The sequence below is a fragment of the Trachymyrmex septentrionalis genome, unplaced genomic scaffold (assembly GCF_001594115.1).
Source record: "Trachymyrmex septentrionalis isolate Tsep2-gDNA-1 unplaced genomic scaffold, Tsep1.0 scaffold14, whole genome shotgun sequence".
Taxonomy (NCBI): Eukaryota; Metazoa; Arthropoda; class Insecta; order Hymenoptera; family Formicidae; genus Trachymyrmex; species Trachymyrmex septentrionalis.
In genome coordinates this window covers 3,378,552-3,399,722 of record NW_017304543.1, presented here as the reverse complement: position 1 = coordinate 3,399,722, position 21,171 = coordinate 3,378,552, and the positions used below count along the sequence as shown (strand labels likewise).

The 21,171-nt window shown below is 40.1% G+C and overlaps 1 protein-coding gene across 1 annotated transcript in view; it reads right to left on the bottom strand.

Moving 5' to 3' along the window:
• The window catches only part of LOC108745574 (B-cell lymphoma/leukemia 11A), a 33,479-nt gene that overhangs the window by 9,355 nt on the left and 2,953 nt on the right, over positions 1-21,171 (bottom strand). Inside the window, exon 2 of the mRNA XM_018481798.1 lies at positions 3,561-4,010. Coding sequence (XP_018337300.1) covers positions 3,561-4,010 — 450 coding nt within the window. The remainder of the gene's footprint in view (positions 1-3,560; positions 4,011-21,171) is intronic.

The following is a 21,171-nucleotide window of genomic DNA, read 5'->3' as shown; positions in this document are numbered from 1 at the left end:
AAAAATTAATCAAAAAGCCACTCGACCTGGTAATTTAAACGCGTCGTAGCATGCTAAAGTCGTGTATATTGAACTTTTGAGCTTTGTAAGCTTTGATGACGTTCTTCCTCTTTCCTCTCTCTCTCTCTCTCTCTCTCTCTCTCTCTCTCTCTCTCTCTCTCTCTCTCTCTCTCTCTCGCGAGCTTTCTTTTACACGAGACGCGCGAGGTAAGAGCAAAGGAAAGCAGCTATTGGTAGAGAAGAAAGAAGGTAAAATATGAACTGGGGTAGTCGAAACGGAAGTAAACTTCTCAAAGGACCTGTCATATTGATGATACACATTGATTTTCATATTAGCGCGCACTCATATGTCGTTCTTTTTATCATCTCGTCAACAAAAAATTATTATTCGTAAAATACGTGCGATTAAATTTTACATTATATATATATATATGAAATATTTAAATTATGAAAATAAAACGAAAAATGAAATAGCGAAAAGGTATAAAATAAAATACAAGCAGACTGATTCCGGTGAATCGCGTGATACATGGCCGAAAAAGTTTCTGACGCTAGTTTTTTAGACATATCGCTCGCACGCCGTTCTTGTCGACTTCCTTCCGCGAGAACGGAAGAAACGGAAGGATGAAGGACGAGAAAGTTGCAGGATCCCGAAACCCCGAGCGACAGCCAATTCGCAAGCAATTCTCCGCTCACCTCGGGCGGTCCGGGGAGTCGTCGACTCTGCTAGGAAGGAAAGGATGGCTGGAGAAACGCGGGAGGGTCGGAAAGGAGCCATAAAACTGCCAGAGAAAAACCTCACCCACGGACGAGAATTAATATTCTCAGACAAACGTGACAGATAGATCAAATCTGCATCTCACCGGGAGCGCTGGTTGGTGTCAATTTCGACGGATTATCGCTCCTTTTTTTCGTCTTCTCTTATTTCCGTCTTCCTCCTATACCCTTCAACTTTCCTCCCGACGCGACGTACATCGTCCGTGGGTGAGATTCTCTAACGCCATTCTCTTGCGCTATACTCGCTCTGCCTGTTCTCTATTTTCGCACATAACTGAATTTTTCCCGAAATCGCGAATTTTTTAAAATGTACATCTTCTTTTAACTCAATTACAAATGAAAATGTAGAAAAATATATTTCTGGAAATATATTTCTGAAAAATATATTTCTGGAAATATATTTCTGAAAATATATTTCTGGAAATATATTTCTGAAAATATATTTCTGGAAAGTATTTTATACTTTAGAAAAAAATAAATATCGAATCGTATTACCGTCATTTTTTGTATATCTCATGGTCGAAAAAAATAAAAAAAATAAAAATAAAAATAAAAATATCAGAATTATTGGAAGGGGATTATACTGGCTCGAGTATTGAGGGACCTCTGGCATATCCTGTCCCACCCCACGTGCGTGTATCTGATACCTATGCATTGCTTTACCTGTTCGTACGTAATGCTCGAGACTTGATCGTCTAACATACACCGGCACAGCGCACGTTCGCCCATATGGGCACGCTTTCGCGTGGACGGCTCGTGCGGACCACGTGGCCGAACAATAGGACGATTCTAATTGGGCTTTCCGACGTGGTTGTCCGGTAGCAAAAAATCCGACAAAAAAGGCGACAAAAGGGGCTTAACCGGCGGACGAGCGGCGGGATGAGCACGAGCGAAGAGTATTCTTATGATCGTGGACCAGTTCGGAAAGGGTTAACTCTCTATCTCGCTGCTGGAACGTGTAGCTGGCAAAAGGGGGTTTGGGGCGAGTGCCACAGAGCGTGATGAAACTTTAAAGAGACACCGGTGTACGACCGCCGACGTGCTGATCCTCGGGAGATACAATTCGTATCGCGAATTTCAGTCGCCCTCATTTCTCGAAGCGATACAAATTTATATCCATTTTTCCATCTTTTTTTTTTAGTAGAATCGTTTACGGTTCTTCGTTACAAATATAAACAGTGACCTATTTAAATAATATTTATGAGATCAATTTTGTGTAATTCGAGAGATAAATTCACATGTACGGATATAATAATTTATGACACTTAAGGTATTGAATTATAGATATTGGATGTACGATTATAAATTCATAATTTTATCAAGATATGATTTTTATTCGTTTAAAAAAAAATAGACTTGTTTTGCTAATCTTTTCTAACTATTGACGTTTTTGAGATATTCGCAACGAAACTTTTTTCTCATATACTATCGTAAAAATAATTTAACTGCGAAGATAAAAACCTAGTTCTGGCTGTCATCCCAATGGAAAATTAATTCCATCTTACGTTATAAACTCGTTACGTTAATTTGCACAATTAAACATTGCATAAGAATTTCAAAGAAGGAACATTTGATTCATCGAGAATGGAGGCGTAAATATGAAGCCACGTAGATTCTTCAAATTGAAATAAAAAGTTTGATTTTAAAATCATTTTGTTGTTTATTACTTAAAGGCAAAATGTCTTTAAGTGCACAAAACTTATAATAATAAATATACATATTTCTTAATATGAAAATATAATAAATAATATAATATGTATTATCATAATATGAAATAAAAAATATGAAATAAAAATTTATTAATTATTATATAAATCCTTATTGCAAAATTAATATATTAATAATGTTGTTTTATACGTTAAAAGATACTTACATCTGATTATATTTATAAAAAGAGAGAGGAGATGGAATTATAATAATATATTAATTTAAAAAATTATATATAATTTTTAGATTTATTTTAAATAATATAATAATTTTATTTGAATAAAATATAATTCTCTTTCGAAACTTTTCTTTCTTTTTTTTGATAGTAATACATACAATGAATGTGCAAACATGTTATAATTCAAATTTACAATTTAAAAAATTAAAACAATTTTCCAATTTTGTGTTTCGATATTACATAAAAAAAACACGAAGAAGCTAATGTAGTACTTTCGTATCCAGGATGTCGCGTCACCGAATAAGAACGCTCGCGCGTTAAACCCTTCGACATACGACAATGTACTGCCGACAAAAGGGGGTCAGAGGAGCGGCGGGAAAGGAGGCGCGAGGGGCAGGTTCACCCCAATCCCTGAGCGGGCGGTTTAAATTCAAAAATCGAATTCACTGATCCATTGTTCGTGTCCGTTCGGCCAGGTTCGACATCACATGGCAGCCCCCTGTAACTGTACTTTAAAACACCCTCTGCCACCCTTTCCGAGCAAACCAACAATTCGCCAAACCAGAAAGATTCCGAAATATAGTTTCCTCGCGCGATAGTTTTCTCGATGCACACCTACTACGATATAGGGAACCCCTGACATATTTTCTCGTTCAGACTCGTTGCTAAATTCAGAATCTACGATACGAAGCCGAACGTGAAATTGGGAATCGGAATTTTGAATTATTTCATAAGAGAGTTATCATTTTATGATTGAATCTCACGCTGCATATTTCATTTCGCAACACAATGCAAATTTACTGATTGGTTCTAACAAAACGATTCAACATTTACTTGTCACTTGAAATGAAATATACGTAATAAAATAATCTAGAGAAAGAGAAGCACAGAAATTTACCAGAATTGACTGTGTTCGTGTCAGCATCCACGGACTCGGTTTTCTGCTTCTTCGGAAGATCCTCTTTGTCCTCATCCGGTGCTTCCGTCCGTCTTTTTGGCGTCGAGCTGGCGCTTGCCTTCAGGTCGATCGGACTTCCGGTATCCGGCCCCGGACCTTGAGGCGTTGGTGGACTCTCCAGTCGTCCGCTTCTCTTGTTGATGGGCGCAGAGATGCTGGGTACCGAGTTCAACTTCGAGTCCGGATCGGTGGTCTTCAGGGTGAGAGCGTCCTCCGGGTCGGAGTCCTCCGGCGCGGCCGTCGCCGGTGGACTGTGACAGCCCTGGAGGGCGCTCCGACAATGATTGACCTTGTGCTCGATGAACCGGACAATCTCTCCGAGGGGGTAGGACGCCCTGCAGCCCCCGCATTGGACGGTGTCTGGGGACGTAGCACTTTGCGAGGTTTCCGCTGTAACAGAGAGAGAGAGACACATCTCGTTTAGATGGAATTTTTATTAAATAGTTGGCGAGTTAATATGATGATAATTCTTCAAATTCTTTGGAAATTCTCACTCTAAAGAATGAAATCTTACTTTTTTTTTTTTCAAAATTGGTTCACTCTAAAAGTTTTAGGGAGAAAGAGAGATATACGCGTACATAGTTTCGAGTTTGCTATACTTATTTCTTATTTAATTAGATAATTTTTATATTTGATTATTATTTTTGTAATAGTAATGTGAACATTGATTGTTCTTGAATTGATAGCGATAAAAATTAGGCGATTATCGAGATTTAGTTTCGTCGTTATTGACTTTTGAAAATAATTTAGATATTCATGCTTTCTGTTTATACTTAAAAAAAGAATATAATATAATAGTATTTCTATCACTGTTGTTTATTTGAAAAATAATTTTCTCTATATTAGCAATATAAAATTACGTTATTCAAATGATAAATCATAAATGGTAAAATTTGATGGTACATAATATTTAATTCTATTGTATAATAAACAACACATTAATGCAATCGTATTGCAAAAAAAGGAAACCTAATTATTGTTTCTCGACTCCGGCTACGAATAGTGAAAGCAGTATCGGCTTATTACTATCGATATGTACATGTTATAGATGTCATTATATAACCAAGTGTAGACATATGTCTTGCGCATTATTCACAGCGAGGCATTAATCATTACGATTTACGATACCTATTAACTGACTGCAGCCATAATCTCGTGATGAGATATCAAAACGAACGATTCGATGAGCATTTCGTTTCGTCGGGAGTCGTAAAACTTGTATAGGTATGTGTGTGTATGATAGCGATTAATTGAATTAAGGAAATCGAAACTAGACATTATGTTTATTTTAATGAGTTTGAAATCGTTTTCTATGACACGTCTTGCTTCTCATAGAAAATAGTGAAAATATCAATACACAGAAAAAGAACAGAAGGAACGGAGAAGGATTTTTTACTCAAGTATATAAAAATTTAATTAGATCGCGAGATCTGAAACAAATTCCTTTGTATCATAATTATGTAGGATACTTAAATTATTTGGTTAGAATATTAAAATTTTTTTGCAGCGTTTTGTCACAAACGCTTAAGCGTTCTGCATAATTACTTTGATGGTCCAACAAAATGATTTTTAAATTGGATTTAGCAGCTAGCTAAATTTTTAGATACTTGAGCAAAATCATTCTTTCCTGTACCATATATATGCATAAGAAAATAAAGGGATTCTTTTCTCTCCCGTAAAATTTCGTCTCCGAAATTGGAGTTTCTTTTTTTTTTTATTTTTATTTTTACGACTCAATCTTAGCCGTTTCCTTTTAACGATAAATAGACCGCAGACGGTATTCGCCTAATCTGAACGAGCGAACTTTCCTCATACAACAAACAGGACTAATTTCCTCTTACGTAACCGTTATAATTCACCGTCGTCCAAGGGGCAAAGGGCCCGAGGTCAGCCGCAGACGTAACAATTCACTTTTGAGTGTCCTTCAAGAGGAACTACCCCAGGAACTCCTTGCGACGTCTTATGCCCTTTCTCTCATATGTTTCGCGCATTAACATAGAGATTGGCAGGAGTTTCATACATCGATCTTTCCCTCGTCGAGTTGAGTGTCCGTATCTATCCGAATGGGAACAACACACCAAGCTCGCGACGAAATAAGAAAAACCCTCCACCGTCTTGGCAGTCGTTTTCTCTGCCACCCCTCCCTCCCCCTCTTCCTTTCCCTTCGTGCCTGTCTAGCCTTTCGTTTCTCCCTTTGTCTCCTTGTTTTTGTTACGTATCTTTGTCTCACTTTCGTCGTGGCGCTTCTCGAGGGATCTCTTCGCTCTTCTCTTTCGTTCGCTTCTTTATTTTTTGCAGCCTTTACACCACCCCTGTTTGTTTACTCCCCCAACTACTGCTGTCTCCTTCTTCATTTCTCGCTTTTCGTCGGTGCGCGTTCGATTCTTTCTGGGCGGAGCTCGCTTGACCAATGGCCAGGGCGCAAACTCAGGCATGCTTCAACCCTTTAGGATGTGAATTACATCCCGATCGAACTTGAGTTATGGTCAGTTTCCATTACAGTTATTTCACATATCTTTAATTATTCTCTATTTATTTTACAGTTTTTTTTTTTCAGATAAAACATTGAGATAATTTATTGAACTTATATCGAGACAAAATTGTTATAATCGAATGAATTTTTATTTATATCTGATGAATGTGAGTACAAGTCTTTAAGAGATTTTTGGCATCCTGTTTTTGCGTGCATTGCCAAATATAGAGAATTTATTGAACACAAAGATCGCACTATATCACCTGATCTATTATATATTTATAAATTCTCTCAGCATTTTCAAAAACAGATAACTTCCTAATGGCATTGTAAAATTACCACACAGTTCAAACGTTATACCTCGGCAATATTCCATAACAATTCGTCGATATAGCGTTTCGATGTACTTCCTTTACAACAAGCCGAGAACGAGGCTATGAAAATATTTTTAGTAGGTCTAAACTATCGAGACGTTCCGATAAGAATCAATTTTTTGGCCCTTTATACCATTCAGAATCGCTCCGTACGAGCAGTGAAACTTTTTTTCGCGGCTGCTATCTGCAGCTTCTCGTTTTTCACCGGAAGAATGACGGTAGCAGGAAGCGAGATAAGTTCGCAAAGTCTCGGTGTCTCGAGACGCGTGTTCGAACGAGACAATTGCGCCTCGGCGACGTTCCGCATTCTTCGTAGGAACGCGAGATTTTAATCGCGTTTGTCCGAGATCGTCGTTGACAATCGAACGCGAAAGAAAGAAGGGAGCGAAATAACGATGGTAAAAATCCGATAAAATTTTCGATAAAAACCCCGGAGGTAAGGCGAGGCGACGCCTGGCTTGTGGTCCTGTTGCCAGTGAAAAAAAGGAAATCGGTCGAGTTGGATACGACGACCGAGGAGAGGTTTAGCGAATGGAAGGAACGGTGAGTCGCCTGAATGGACGCGGGCTCTTTCGGATCCGTTATTCGCCTACGATTCAAAAGCGCTCGGTTAGAAACAAGAGACGCGCGACCGGTCGTTAGCGACAATGGGCTTTTGTTTTTTCGGGGGCAGATGTTGGACCAAAACTGTCGGCAGCGTAGAGAACCCTCCGCGCAACCCCTGCGCGAGAACCGGCAGCCTCACGAGCTTAAGGTGAGCGAAGGAGGAAGAGAACGGAAGAGACACGTGTCTCTTCGCCACTTCATAAATCACCCGCCTATTTATCCGCGTACGCGTTCTGCCACCGTTTAATGTCGTTTTTTTTTTTTTACGCGACATACGATTTTTATTGGAATCTGTATGCAAAACAAATTTACGGAATACTTAATACGTTCTTCAAGTAGTTCTAAGTAAGCGTTTACAGTAAATGAATATTTACTCGATAAAAAGTTAAATCAAATTAAAGATTTTCGTATCACAAAACAAATATATTTACATTTAGTAAATATTTACTTAAAACAACTCAAACAAATATTTACTAAAACTTAGTTTTTTTTTCCAGTGTAAATGTTACTTCTCTTTCTCTAAAAATTGTTCTAAAATAATGCATATTTTGAAAACTGCGGTAAATATATTAATAAGAATACATGTTCATTAATAATAAACAAGCTCATAAGAAATTTGTAACTTTTTCACATTAAAATTTTTCATTAGACATAAAAAATAAACAACCAAAGAAAAACTTGATACTTGATATATTAAGAAGATCCTAGATAATTTCATTAATTTAGAAACATTTCGAAAAATATGTTTTCAAAGAATTATTTTACAACGCGAAGCAACAAAATGCTCATTAATACAATAAAACATTTCTGTACGAAAATATTAGATTGCATACAACACATTTCTGATTTTGATGAGGACAATTACTTGCCGCATAAAAATAAACGCGGTTACATCTGAACGAATCGCGTATACGGGAAAGAGGGGAGAGTGGATGTGAATTGCCGGGAAGGAAGATAACGTAAAAATATAATATTGCCCGGCGAATCTAAGTTGGATTGCTTACAAATTGGCCTATACATCCGTAATGTTGCGATCACCAAGCCCGGTGGCCCCTATTGTGGGCGTCCTTGTAATTTCCATCCACGAGTGGAAGGACGCGTACTGGAATCTCTGCGGGAAATGTTCCGAGGTTATTAGTTTTTCACATTAATTTTCCTTCTTATGTCCTTAGCAAGATACGCCAGATCGGTCGGAGAGTCGATTCTTCGCGATAGTTCCTGTAGGATGCTATCAATCGTTTTTCTTTCACCAACGCAGACAAACCCCGAATCTTGATTGAAAATCAATCTAATTCGAATTTTATAATTTACAATGCCGATTAATGAAGTAATCCTTTCGAGATGGATTTAATTTATGATCTTAGAAACGTTATGGCTATGCTGTGTATGATATAATTATATATTAATTTTTAAAAACTCAGTTATGAAAAAAAAAAAAACTTTATTTTTGATTGACAATTCAAAGTTTCATCTAAATTTGTTCCTCAATTTGTTCCTGCTATAAAAGCCATAAATCATTTGTCTTAACGTCGAACCGTAGCCTAACATCTGATAGCCTCTAATTTCACGACAAGATTTAATATTTAATTCCTCGCATTACGTTTGACCGTCGATGAGAACGACGTTCGCTACAATTCGACATTTTTTTCCACGAAATTTTCGTTAGATTCGCGCGAGTGCACATCGCTCGCACACGGAGAAACGGGCGAAGATATCCCGAGGCGGTATCCTTGTTAGGACATCCGTCCTGTCAAAACGTCCAGAGGACACATCGGAGCAATTGAATTACGATCATCCCCAGGGCGAGTTCCGACCGTAACCAATAATTCCATTATCCATTAGTATTGGGTCGCGGCAATTTCCTTCGCCGACCGAGGAGATATCGGACGCCCACCATCGTTGCCGCCGCGACGCGACGCGACGCGACGCGACGTACGTGGCAGCAACGATCTCCCAGCGAAATACAGAAACCGATCGGGAAAACGGATAGATTCCTGGCACACGTCTGTATCGACGCGCCCGAGATGGACAGATCCGTGACGCGATCGCAAATATCGTCTTATCCATAATAGAATGTCGTCGCGACATTTATCGGCGCCTGGAACGTCATACTTTCAGCTATCTAAAAATGATTTCTTCTATCGTAATTTACTATAATCCGATGTACGGTGATACATTTGCTGTTTTTTCCTCATTTAGACTTGAAATCTCTTTTATATTCGAATATATAAAAAGCGCAAAATACTTTATAGTGATATGAACAAATCCAACATTGAGAGAACAATGCATCAAATTTTAATAAATACTTGTTTGAGTAATGTCAACTAAAATATTTACAGTAAATGAATATTTACTCGATAAGAAAATAATTGTTAAATTAAATTAATAGTTCTTACATATATCAAATAAACATATCAAATTCAATATTTAGTTGATGCTATTCAAACAAATGATTTACTAAAGTTTAGAATATTTTTTTGTTTGTTTGCTAGTGAAGATATATTCCAGATCCAAGCTAGAAATTGAAATCATTAAACATCTCTTCATCATGCTCGATGATTCGTGATAATATTTGGATGGAATTCTCCAAAATTCCCCCAAATTATATATCTTCGGTACCTGAGTAGCAAGATCATATATTCACGTAATTTCTTGCAACGCTCCATCGCAGGTTAAGTTATCTGGTTATCACCGCTGTATTAATGTCTTGCGCAAATCGTCTGATAAGAGATAACATCGCTTGCGTGGAAACTGCCGACTTCGTTCACATCGGCCATAATTACCTTTGTGCGCCATTACTCGTTGTCCTGCGCCAGTTATTACGTTACAAACGCGTATCCGAGTGTTCCTGCCGGGGCCGAATTCACTGTTAGAATCAATCGTGAGGATCGATCGCGCGGTTGTGGATCTGATTAAACGCGACGCGAAATCGCCGTTTTCTAGCGGGGGCTCTTCGTCCTCGCGAGCGACGCTTTCGTTTAATCTTCGGGGAACGCGGATCGATTCTCATTGCCGTGTACGAGATCTCATTTCGTCCATGTTCGGATGCTGACTGGAGCATCGGGATGTGTACAGGGCCGGCAAAGGGCCCCGACAGGATATCAAAAGAATAGAAAGAACCTACCGGCATGCGCACCGATGGAGGGGGCAATTTTTATACGAACCCCCACTTTATATTCTGCTGGCCTCTCTTTCGCGTTCTCTTTCCTTCTCTTCCTCATATCTCTCTACCCTTTCTATTTCTCTCCGAAAACACCCTTCGTCGTCGAGTTTTTCTCGCGGGGTCGAAGAGTTTTTCGAGTTAACCCCGACATGTTTCACCACCGTACGTTTCGTCCTATTCCGTACAAAGGATTCAAAATGGCGCTTAGTGCGTAGATCGTTTTTTTCTCTCTTACAGGGCCTTTCCACTCTGTCGCATCTCCTGTGTGTGTGTGTGTGTGTGTGTGTGTATACACGTCGTGAAAAAACAAGGCCAACCAGAAAAACGAACTCCATTTGTGAGCGAACTAGGTTTAAGACAGACCAATGGTAAGATCTAAAGGTCCATCGACCTCGCTCTGACAATTGGATCGATTTTTTTATTTCGCCGTAGGTTTCCTCGAATTTCTTTGGCTACCTTTCTCGATCTAAGGGCCTCCCCCTGTATCTTCGATATCGCAAACGGTACCTCTAACGGGTTTTCTCTTTTCAAGTGAAATAGAGGTTGAACGTTTTTTTTTAAGCTGTCATTGACCTCGCATTGAATTAGTGAGGGTGCGTCAAACTGGATGACCGCAGGTAATTTTCTAAGATTTTAAATTACACCTCGCAAAATTTTTTATAAGACGTTGAGATCTCATTTATACTTCGTTTTAAGAATAGTAATATTGAAATAGAGTAAATGGAAATAGTTCTCTTGTAGTGTCAGAATGTAGCATTTAGAATATAATCTATAATTATGCCTTATAAGAATAACTGCAGAATATTAAATAAAAGTAAGTTGATACACATGCTATTTTATTTTTATTAATTCCATTCTTAAGATTGGCGTTAAAACTTCATGACTGCAAATGGTTCAAGGTATTATTACATATTAGCAAATATATCTTCGTCAATCTCGTAAAAACGTTAAAGTATAAATCATTATAACGTATATTTGCTAAATACTTTCTTGATAATACGAATATGAATGATTTAGAACAGTCATATAATTAATTTAATACTGAATGAGTTAAAGAAAAGTATAAATGAGATTTGACAATAACGTCGCTACATATCGCGAGACATATTACGAGATTTGTCCATAATTCATCCCCGTAGGAAACTCTGCTTTTATGTTCGATAAATCGCACGATCCTACAGAACAGTACCCTCCTCGGAAAGTAGAGCGTATTGCCGAGTCGTACGAAAATATCAGCCCGATCTCAAGCCGAGCTACGAGAATGAGTGCCGAACAAACGGGTGAAATCAGTGACCACATTGGATTTATCAGAAAGGCCTCGGGGAGATCGGAGCCGCGTAGAAAACTGCTGTTCCACTGTTCCGCGCTCGACGACCAGACGGTTATGAGAAATATGAAATCTGGTTCTCACGGATTCTGAATGGGGTACAGGCGGTCTCTCTCGCGCCTAGACGCTCGCCGTCTCGCTCGCTCTCGCGATCGCATCGCACCACATGCGTATCGTGGGAGGATCTCGAGACCCGCGGGTCTCTGCGCCCTTTGTGAGCCCGCCAGCAGGACATTGTCCATTGAGAGAACGGGCAAACAGGTCCTAGAGAGAGAGTTGACCTGTCCCTCCCGTACCTTTTATTCGCGCTCCTTTCAAGAAAAACCCCTTTCCCCGAATTTTTCGATCAAAATAAATCATACAGGCGTACAGTTATGCGTGCGTTTTTCCGCGAACGTACAGCTGCATTGCTCCGTGACGTGCGGCTGCTTGGACGTCGCGCGGATTCCCAATTCGCGTCTACCTCCCGTCCCGTCGTGCTCTCGGGAGCATTCCTCGGAGGCGTGCACGGCCATTAATGCGTGGCCTTTAATCGCAGCGAGCGATGCGTTTCACCTCGTCGTGAGACTCAGCTTCGACGTTTCCCGCATCTTCGTTGGACTCCTGGGAACTTCGTCGTCGCGTCTCCAATCGCCGCCGCGATCGTTTTCGCAACGCGTTTTCTGCGCCGCGGCTTTACGCGGCAGACGTGGGAAGGCGACCGGCGATACGGAACGAAAAAGAATTCCACACGGTCTGAAAATTTCGCAAGACTTCGTTTGACCGACTGATAATGATTAATTCAAAGAAATAGTGATCGATCGAAAAGTAGAGAATATTACCGTGATCGTCGTACATTTTTATACATATTTCTAATCGCGCGTAGAAAGTTGGGGATCATTCGAAATCTGATTGTTATTAATGTTAATATAAATGGATGAATTAATGTAATACAAAATTTGCGTTGCGGTGGGAAACATAAAGTAAATCCCGATAGGCCGGCGCTAACATGATATCCCATTCAACTAGGATCGCGGATATGTTTTTCATCCAATGATGATGAAACCACGCACCGATGGTTCCGCTTCCATGTTGGCCCACAGGGTGCCTAACAATGACGGAAAAACAAACGAGAGCGGCAACGAGGATCGCCAATGAAAACGCGACAAAACGCAAAGCGCAAAGCCGCACCGTGGCTTTGTATTGTCCAGCACCGTGGCTTCACCCTTTTCCTCCCACGTCCTCTCTCATCTGCTTTCTCTCTCGCACTTGCCCGTTAATTAGAAAGTTCCGCGGCAAAGAGACGAAAGAGAGGGAGGGAGGGAGGGAGGGGGATAGGGAACGGCGGAGGCTGGGGTCTCGTTGTTACATTATTCAAAACGTTCCTCCTCTTCTCTTTCCGCCTCCCCCCCTCCTCCCTCTCCACCCCCCCCCGCGACGAAACTCCACGTTACGCCACCGCAAAACATCCAAATGCGAACTTTTGACAACGCGCGAAGTGCCGAAGCGTGTCACGCGAAATAATTAACGATCGCGCGAGTTTTCTCGGGCGAGAATTAATGCGCGCGTGGCTCGCGGAGCTCGTCGTAATTTTCGAATTGTGCATCTCCGACGTGCGTCGCGCGGAGATGCCATAGTTGCGAACGCCATACACCGACGCCACGGATTTGCGAAGTGCAAATTTATTCGTGGCACTTGCGCGACTGCCTATCATTTTGTTTGTCGTAACTTTCCGCGTTTACTAGATCAAAATTATTGCGTATTATTTATTTCAACATTTGCGTATTATTTCTTTAAGAGAGATTACACATCCGTTAAATATATCCGACTTGGTCCGGCTCTTTTGTATTGCATTGTTTGCACGGAAAGAACTATGTATTTGACCAAAGTATTTAAAAATTTAGCTAGATGCGGATCTGAAAATTTTGTCGGACTATCAAAATAATTACGTGGGAATTACTCAAGCATGACGAACGCTGCGAAAAGTTTTAATATTCTAACAAGCAATTTGAACGTCCTTACATTTATTTGGATGGTTCGAGAAAGTTATTTTCAGAATCGTATTTAGCTAAATTTTGTAGTACTTCAGCAAAACCGTCCATTCTACTCTTCTACAAAAATTATCTGATTATTGGAAATAATTTAAAAAGGTACGGTACTTTTTAAAATTATGTCGAAATACTTCACTCCAAGTTTTGTAGCAAAATTTTTTTTTTTACTCATGAAAATGTAACTCTTCGTATTAGAATGATTATACAGTGCGTAATACATATCTCGATAATTTTGTCAATTTTTTTCATAATTGATTGATGCTAACGGAAAATATTATTTGCATCTTGCGTCCCTAACGAATGGTGACGTCGCGACCATTGCAATTTCCGCGCGTCCGACATTAAATGCGTAAGAAAACTGTGAGCCCAATCTCATTTTTTTACAATAGTAGCCTTGCATTCGGGGTCTCCCGCGGACCTGTCCTGCAATTGGTCCGGTCGCAACAATGGACTCTCCTCCAGGCCAGTCCTTCACGCTTTTCTCTCTCCTTGTCTCGATCGGGTTAAAAATCGAGATGCCCCGCCGTGCAATTCTACGTCTCGCAACCAATCGAAAGTCCTCGCGTTTCAAAGCTGACAGTTTTTCCACGTTTTATTCCGCCTTCCAGTCGTCGAGCAATGGCCGGACGTGATTTCTCGCGTCACCTTTTGTTTCGCCGCTTTGCCTCAGCCTCGTCTTTTTGACCATTACGTCGCTCCTTTATGTCGCCCATTATCGCCTTGTCAAAGCAAATATCCGATCCGGCTTGCCGACCCGAAAACCACGTTCGACAGCGTCATTTCCCCTTCCGGCGTTCAATGACATACTCCTTACGCTATAGATCAAAGAAATCTAGGCACTAATATGATTTGTCAATATTTTACGGGGATAAATATATTGTATTTACGTGCTTACAATATTACAAATGCGCAATATTAATAAAAATGTTGAGGATCATATCTTTTCTAAACTTGTTAATAAAGATAAAGCAGTAGTCAAGATTCTGGAACAAAGCATTTAATGAGTTTGGTCTCAATTCTGTATAAGTATAATCCCGAAACTTCATTTTATTACGAGAAGTACGATAATCCGAAACTTATATTTCAATTCTATGTTCTTTTAATTCTGATTAATTAAGTAGCTGAAGGGTCTTCGAGAAAAGTCTTATAATACGAATTTGTACTCATTAGTACTATCACAATTTGCATTAATTTTACCGCGTTATAAAATATGGAGAACGTTTCAAAGAGATGTTTGATGCGTATCGGCGCGAAGGCTGCAGACTACAACGTAAGATTAAGAATCAGTTCTAACGTTGAACAACCCCCATTGTATTGTTGCTTCATTATAGCAATCTTGCTGCGCGGAAACATTAAGAGCGTGGGGACAGTTTCGTAGAAACTCGGCTTAAGACACTTCCTTGGTAAATACGACTTCCTCAAGGTCTCGCCGACGCGACCAGAGAGACAACGAACCCACCAGATATCGAACGCGTACGCCTCGCGTGAAAAGTAATGTTCAAGGACGCGTGTTCATTATGCGAGAGATCTTTTTTCCTCCCTTTTAATTACACGCTTCCGGTATTCCGGAGTGGTTCCGCGAGTGTTCCCATTAAGAAAACGGGAAAGTAGCTCTCTGGCCGAAGCTTCTGCGGGGCCAACGCTCGCCGTGGGGCCAAAGGCGAGAGAGTGCAGAAAAAGAGAGAGAGAGAGAGAGAGAGAGAGAGAATGCACAACTAGATCCAACCTCGAACCCGACACGACGAGTCCAAGGGAATATCTATAAAAGCATCACGTTCCTCCCTATTCCCCTGAACTTGGTCTCCAACGCGTTGTATTTATAGAATGCTGCGAGACGCCGTGTATACGCACCACGTGGTTTACATACGCGCGCCGGTCGTAGAGGATTAGATTATAACGGGTGGCCACGGAAGGAAATCCCCCGGATCTCAGTAACCTAAGAGAGCTTGCACGTGCTTTCACACACAATATAAATTATCACTCTATTTAATGTTGCTTTTAGTAAATCGGAGCCGCCGTTTCTGTAAGGGCGTGTAATATGTGTCCTGAGTGAGAAGTATTTACATGTGTAAATACTTCTGAAATTTCTCTTCATAACTTAAAGCTTGAAGAGTGAGTCTCATTAATTTTCTTTATTCGTTAACTAAAGCAAAAGATAAAACGTTATAAAAAAATCATTGTTTTTATAATTAGAGTTCTCGAAATATTTTTTAAATGTATAATGAATAATATGTGACACGATTTAGTAGAAAGAGACAATAAACAGTACCGTGTAGAGGTAGCTACGTTCATGCGATGTTGAAGTCGGGAAAGAATAGATAGAAAGATCTTAATTAGATTTATCTGACTGGATTCACTTGTGAACCGGTCAGATCAGATTGCCTCACCGAGGGAGACGCGCGGAAGTGACTGACCCTTGTCTGGTGACCTACGAGGTGTCGTCGGTGATCATCCGGAAAGGGGACCGGCCACCTTGTACTTCCTAAGTGGAAGAAGGCGCTTCGTAGTGACCCTTGGTCAGGTAGCCGCTGGAGAGTCGGTCCATCCCCTCTTCCTGCTTACCGACAAGTGAACGGCCGACAAAGCGTATAATAATAATACGAGCAGATTATCGTCTCGAAAGGTGTTCGCACCTCGGGAGGAGGGTCTCGGACAATGGTGGACAATGGACCGGGGAAACCGACACCGCAAACAACATAAATTTTCCTCGCAGCACCTCCTCGTCGCATGGACAGTCTCGACTTACCGGCGGACACTTCTCCGTGCCCTTTTTTACAAGTGCAACTCGATGCTTTTCTTCAGGGCGACCGTCTTTCTCCACGGCAAGATCAGCTGGCCACCGTGGACGCGCTTGTAAATCTATTATTTTGAATAAAAGTCGAAAAACGACCTGATCCTCTTCAAAGTCTATTCTATCCTCTATAGAATCGTTATTCGAAGGGACAAAATATTTTCGCTTGTGGCGACATTAAGACGATGAACGGTGAGGAGACGGTTTATCTGCGACGCATAATCGCAAATTATTTCTCCCACTTTTCTTAGCCTCTTAAATATTTAATCTCGTTAATGGAATACATTTCTGTCCCGTTGAGAAATGAATTCTCAATAAAAGTTTAAATCAACGTTGCGGATTTTTTGAATACTTCGCCTATCGCCATTCTTTAATTATCAGCCGAGTTTCTCCAAGTTACAACTCTTCTCATTCCGCGCAAAGTACACGAATGTAAAATCAATGTGAAAATAAAGTAATTTCGCGAAGAACTCTCAGGGCCGATCTGTGGCGCATCTCAGATTTATCAGTTTCATAAGGTATCGTATTTTTTCCGTTTATATCATTTGTATCCGCATTTATCGCGAGGATACGGCCGTTCGCGCAAGATTTCGCGATCTTAACCCCTTTTTAAGAGTGGGTGTACCACGGAGGCCAATAAGTCGGGTCGACGAGTCTCGCGAACGAACCAGACGACATCGTATTTCAGCCGAAATTGCCCACCGGCAGATTGGATGGACGATATACAGCCCCGTTGTTACCGAGCTCGGCGAAGACGTGGAGAAACTGTATCGACGTCGTCTGTCCTGGCCTGTAGGACCAGGAGGATTGAAGGAAAGTCCGATGAGTAATTAATGCCTGTCCCATGTAGTCCGCCCCATTTTCCCCTGTAACTAGTTCGATGCTCCGTATCGGAAACGTACTTTTCCGTCCTACACCGCTTCACCTCGTCAGGTTCTTTTCGGTATATTTAATCGCAATAATTAACATGGCGCGGAACTAGCCGAGCTTCCTTCGTGGAAGATTGAACAAGGAACTTTAATTTATTTCCGTGCACTATCATATCTGCTAATTTTAGTGGACCGAATTGACGTGACCAAAATTCGTGAAACGAAAAGATATGTTAAAATTAATCGTCAGCATTTCGGTTTATTCATATTTAATTTTATTCCTTTTCTTACTCTTATGCGAATTTTAATTTAAGTTTTATGTCGAAGAGTTATTTCTTTCTTATTCGCTGCTTTTTCACTCCCGCTATCTTTCACTCCGTTTTATAATCTGTATTATCATTTAAATTTGCGAAAGTTTTCTTTTCCTATAATAATAATATCCTGGAAAATTGTTTCTTGTTATTCTTTAGCTGAGAAAAAAAGCTTATCAAGACAAGTATTACCGTTCAGTAGCGAACATCAATACGATATCAGACGGTGATGATAAGTGGTGCCATCTCGATGTCGGTCTCTGAACCGATTTCTCGAATGCATTATTAATTAAAATATATTAATGAGAATATTATTAAATCCAAGTCTCTCACATTAGTCATACGGTGATGAATCAATAACAATACGTCTATTTAAACTCTTTATTCGATCGATGTGTGTTACATATCAATTGAATTATTTGTTCATCAAATATAAGCTCTTCAATATTAAATATCATTTTTATTTCGAAACTTTGATTTGATTAATATTAAGATATTGATAATGCTATTAAAACTTATTTAATTCTAATTTATTCGATTAAACGTAACTAATTCGAAAGTTGGTTTTTTTTTTTTTGCGAACAACACATTTATCTACTACACGTGTTTTCTCCGTAAAGCAAGTTTACAAGTTTATTTTAATCATCGTGTCATCGTGCGTAAAAAAATCGGAAGTGCCTTCGCCTTACCTGGTCGCGTGCTGGTTCCTGAGATGCTAAGAAGAAGGAAGGGAAAGGATGGAGAAGAGGGATGGAGCGAGAGGGAAGGAAAGGGTTCGCCACGCGCCCGACGCCCTAAAGGTTAATCTAGAAAATCAAATCAAAGCGGTTTTTTTGGTCGAGGACTTGCCGAGGAGACGCGTTAGACGTAAGAGAAGTTGGATCCGTAAGAGGACGAGAGAGAGAGAGAGAGAGAGTGGAGTGACGTGAGAGAAAGGAGACGCGAGGAGGAGACGAAGGGCTTCCGACGGGCTGCGCATCAAAGACAATATTCAACACGTACGCTGTACGCAAAAGGCGCATATGCCGCGCACGTGCCGGGGGAGGAGAGGGGGGGGGGCAAAGCTTTAGCGCTCTGTTTGCTAAATAACATCCTTGGGAGTACCTCGGGACTAGATACAGGGCGAGCAAGAAACCCTTCTCGCGGGTCAGCGGGTGTAATTGCGCGCTTATTAACCTTTGCCGCGCTGCGTTTGCCTATCAGCAGAAGAGCTTTGCTTTAAATTAACATAATTAATTTCCATGCGTTCTTCAATAACTTCTGCGTGCCAATGAACTGAATATTGTAGATATGCGGTCATCACACACATTTTCTGGATAATTATTTTGGTAATAATTACATTTTTTTTTATAATGATTTTTGCCCGACGTAAATACGACTGATTTAAATTTCGACAATTTCTTTGGAAGATAATTACACATCTCCGGTCGGAGGAAAATTACTTGGAAAAATATCAACCGGCTACTCGGTGAAAGTAATTAGAAATGATTGCGCGACGATCGTCATTCATGACAAACCCGCAAACGCGCGTAGACAATGCGTGTGGCTAGTTCAAGAAACTTTCGACGATGAATGACAATGCGGGCTGGACAGTTAATTAATCATTCGGCTTCTAACACTTGAAGGCTTATTGCGTTGTTGCGATACCTACTGCCAGACTCTATTGACTAGAACATTATGTGGTTATCACGCGTGATCAAAAATAAAACTCAAGCGGCGAGTGATTTACAGCATTAGATTGCAGTCTTGTTGTTCAGAATTTCCGTGTCTTGTTATACCAGATTTGCAAAAGACTTGCGGTAAAATTATGATCTTAACATTACCTTGAATTTTAAATCATTACCGTCGGTAGTGATTTAAAATTCCATATTTGGGAAAATATGTCTGATATCTTAATGCCGCTGCTTAAGAAATGCATATACAAATATATATAATATAAGCTTGATACATTATTATCATAGAACACGATGTATAAAGTATTCATGAAAGTTTCTGCTATCAGCAATACATAAGCAAATATATTTTTCATAATGCTCTTAAAATTAAATAACTGAAGTCTAATAAGTTTAATGTATGTCTTAAGAGAATCTTTATATCAACTATCCTATATTTAACCAGCTAATATGAAAAATTATTTAAATTCTAAATCGTCTTGTGTTCGAAGTGCAGAATATGCAGGTCCACTTCCGCTTTACGATAATTGATATAAGAACATTTAACGTTTTGTTACCTACAGTTACGAATCTTATAGTATTAATCATATAGATTGTACCAGCCGTCTAAAATTTTCGCTTCGGATCCAAATGACCCATATGATCTATAATAGAGAGTTAATTACACTTGCAAGCCAAATTAGTCTTTTACAATACATTAATAAATTTTATTCCCAATTATCTTATTAATTTTCTATTCCATTTTTCGGCAACTCGCGCTACACTTTCCTTTCGAAACGTTTCAACGACGTTTCTTGCGACGGTCGCCGTCAACTCAACAATTCGCGAATGTCGTGTGACGAAAGATAACTCGTATATAACGCATATCTCTTTTGCACGGTGCATCATTATGGGAAAATGATTGTACGATAGGATATGATATTTGCCATTCGATATATATGCGAGTAAATACACGATCTATTTACCGCCGCCTATCTACGTACATAATATGCATGTCGGAGGGAATACGGGAAAGCGGGTAATTAAGCTGCAAGCACGCAACAAATGCATCATTTTGTGGAAGAGGATAACATCCTGTATTCGCGAACGCGAATTTAAAGGCTAGAAACTTAAGAACGCGATAATCCGCCCAAGAGCCGCAAAACGTTTCCTACGTTTCCTCTAATTATTATATAATTGAATCTTCGTGTACTCTGGAAACTCTTTTTCCGCTAGTCGGTCGATCCATCCGGAATTTGAAATTATAAAAAAAAAAAACGAGATCTCTCACTTAACGCGGGTGGGAACTCACCTTAATACGAACGATAGGTGACATCGTTCGCGCCATTATCGATTCATCGATATCAAATAAGATATGATAAAATGATGAGGTGAAACGAAACACATCCATCATCATTGTCGCATCTATGTTCATGAGGCTGTCACTTAGTCATCAGCCGTCAGATAGTTGGCGGAGAAGTAAACAGGACTTTCTCAGTTATCACGGAAAGAGTTGGTTCGTTCATCGTTTCTTTCATTCTTGACATGAAAATCAGTAGGAAATAAAGAAAAATCAATCCTGATCCTTCGCCCCTTTTACGTTAGAAAAAAATATTGATTCGGTTCAAAGAGATCTCTCGACACTGACACTGTCCATGAATTTTGCTTCTGGATGGCGGATACGCAAACTCGCGAAATTCGTGATCTCGTTCATTGCGATTATTATCATCTTCCTCCTCCTAATCGCGACGATCGATCGCGTGCTACTATCGGATCTCATCGTCTTAGAAACCCATGGAATTACGTTGCTCGTCGTCACTCGCGAATCGACATGGCCCATTGATCTATCGATCGCTACGCTACCCTGTGACGAAGGTCAACCAATAAAAGTAATCGGGGATAATCGGTGCCGCAGAAATATTCCGGTATCTTTTCGCGGCGGCGTCATCGCGCGA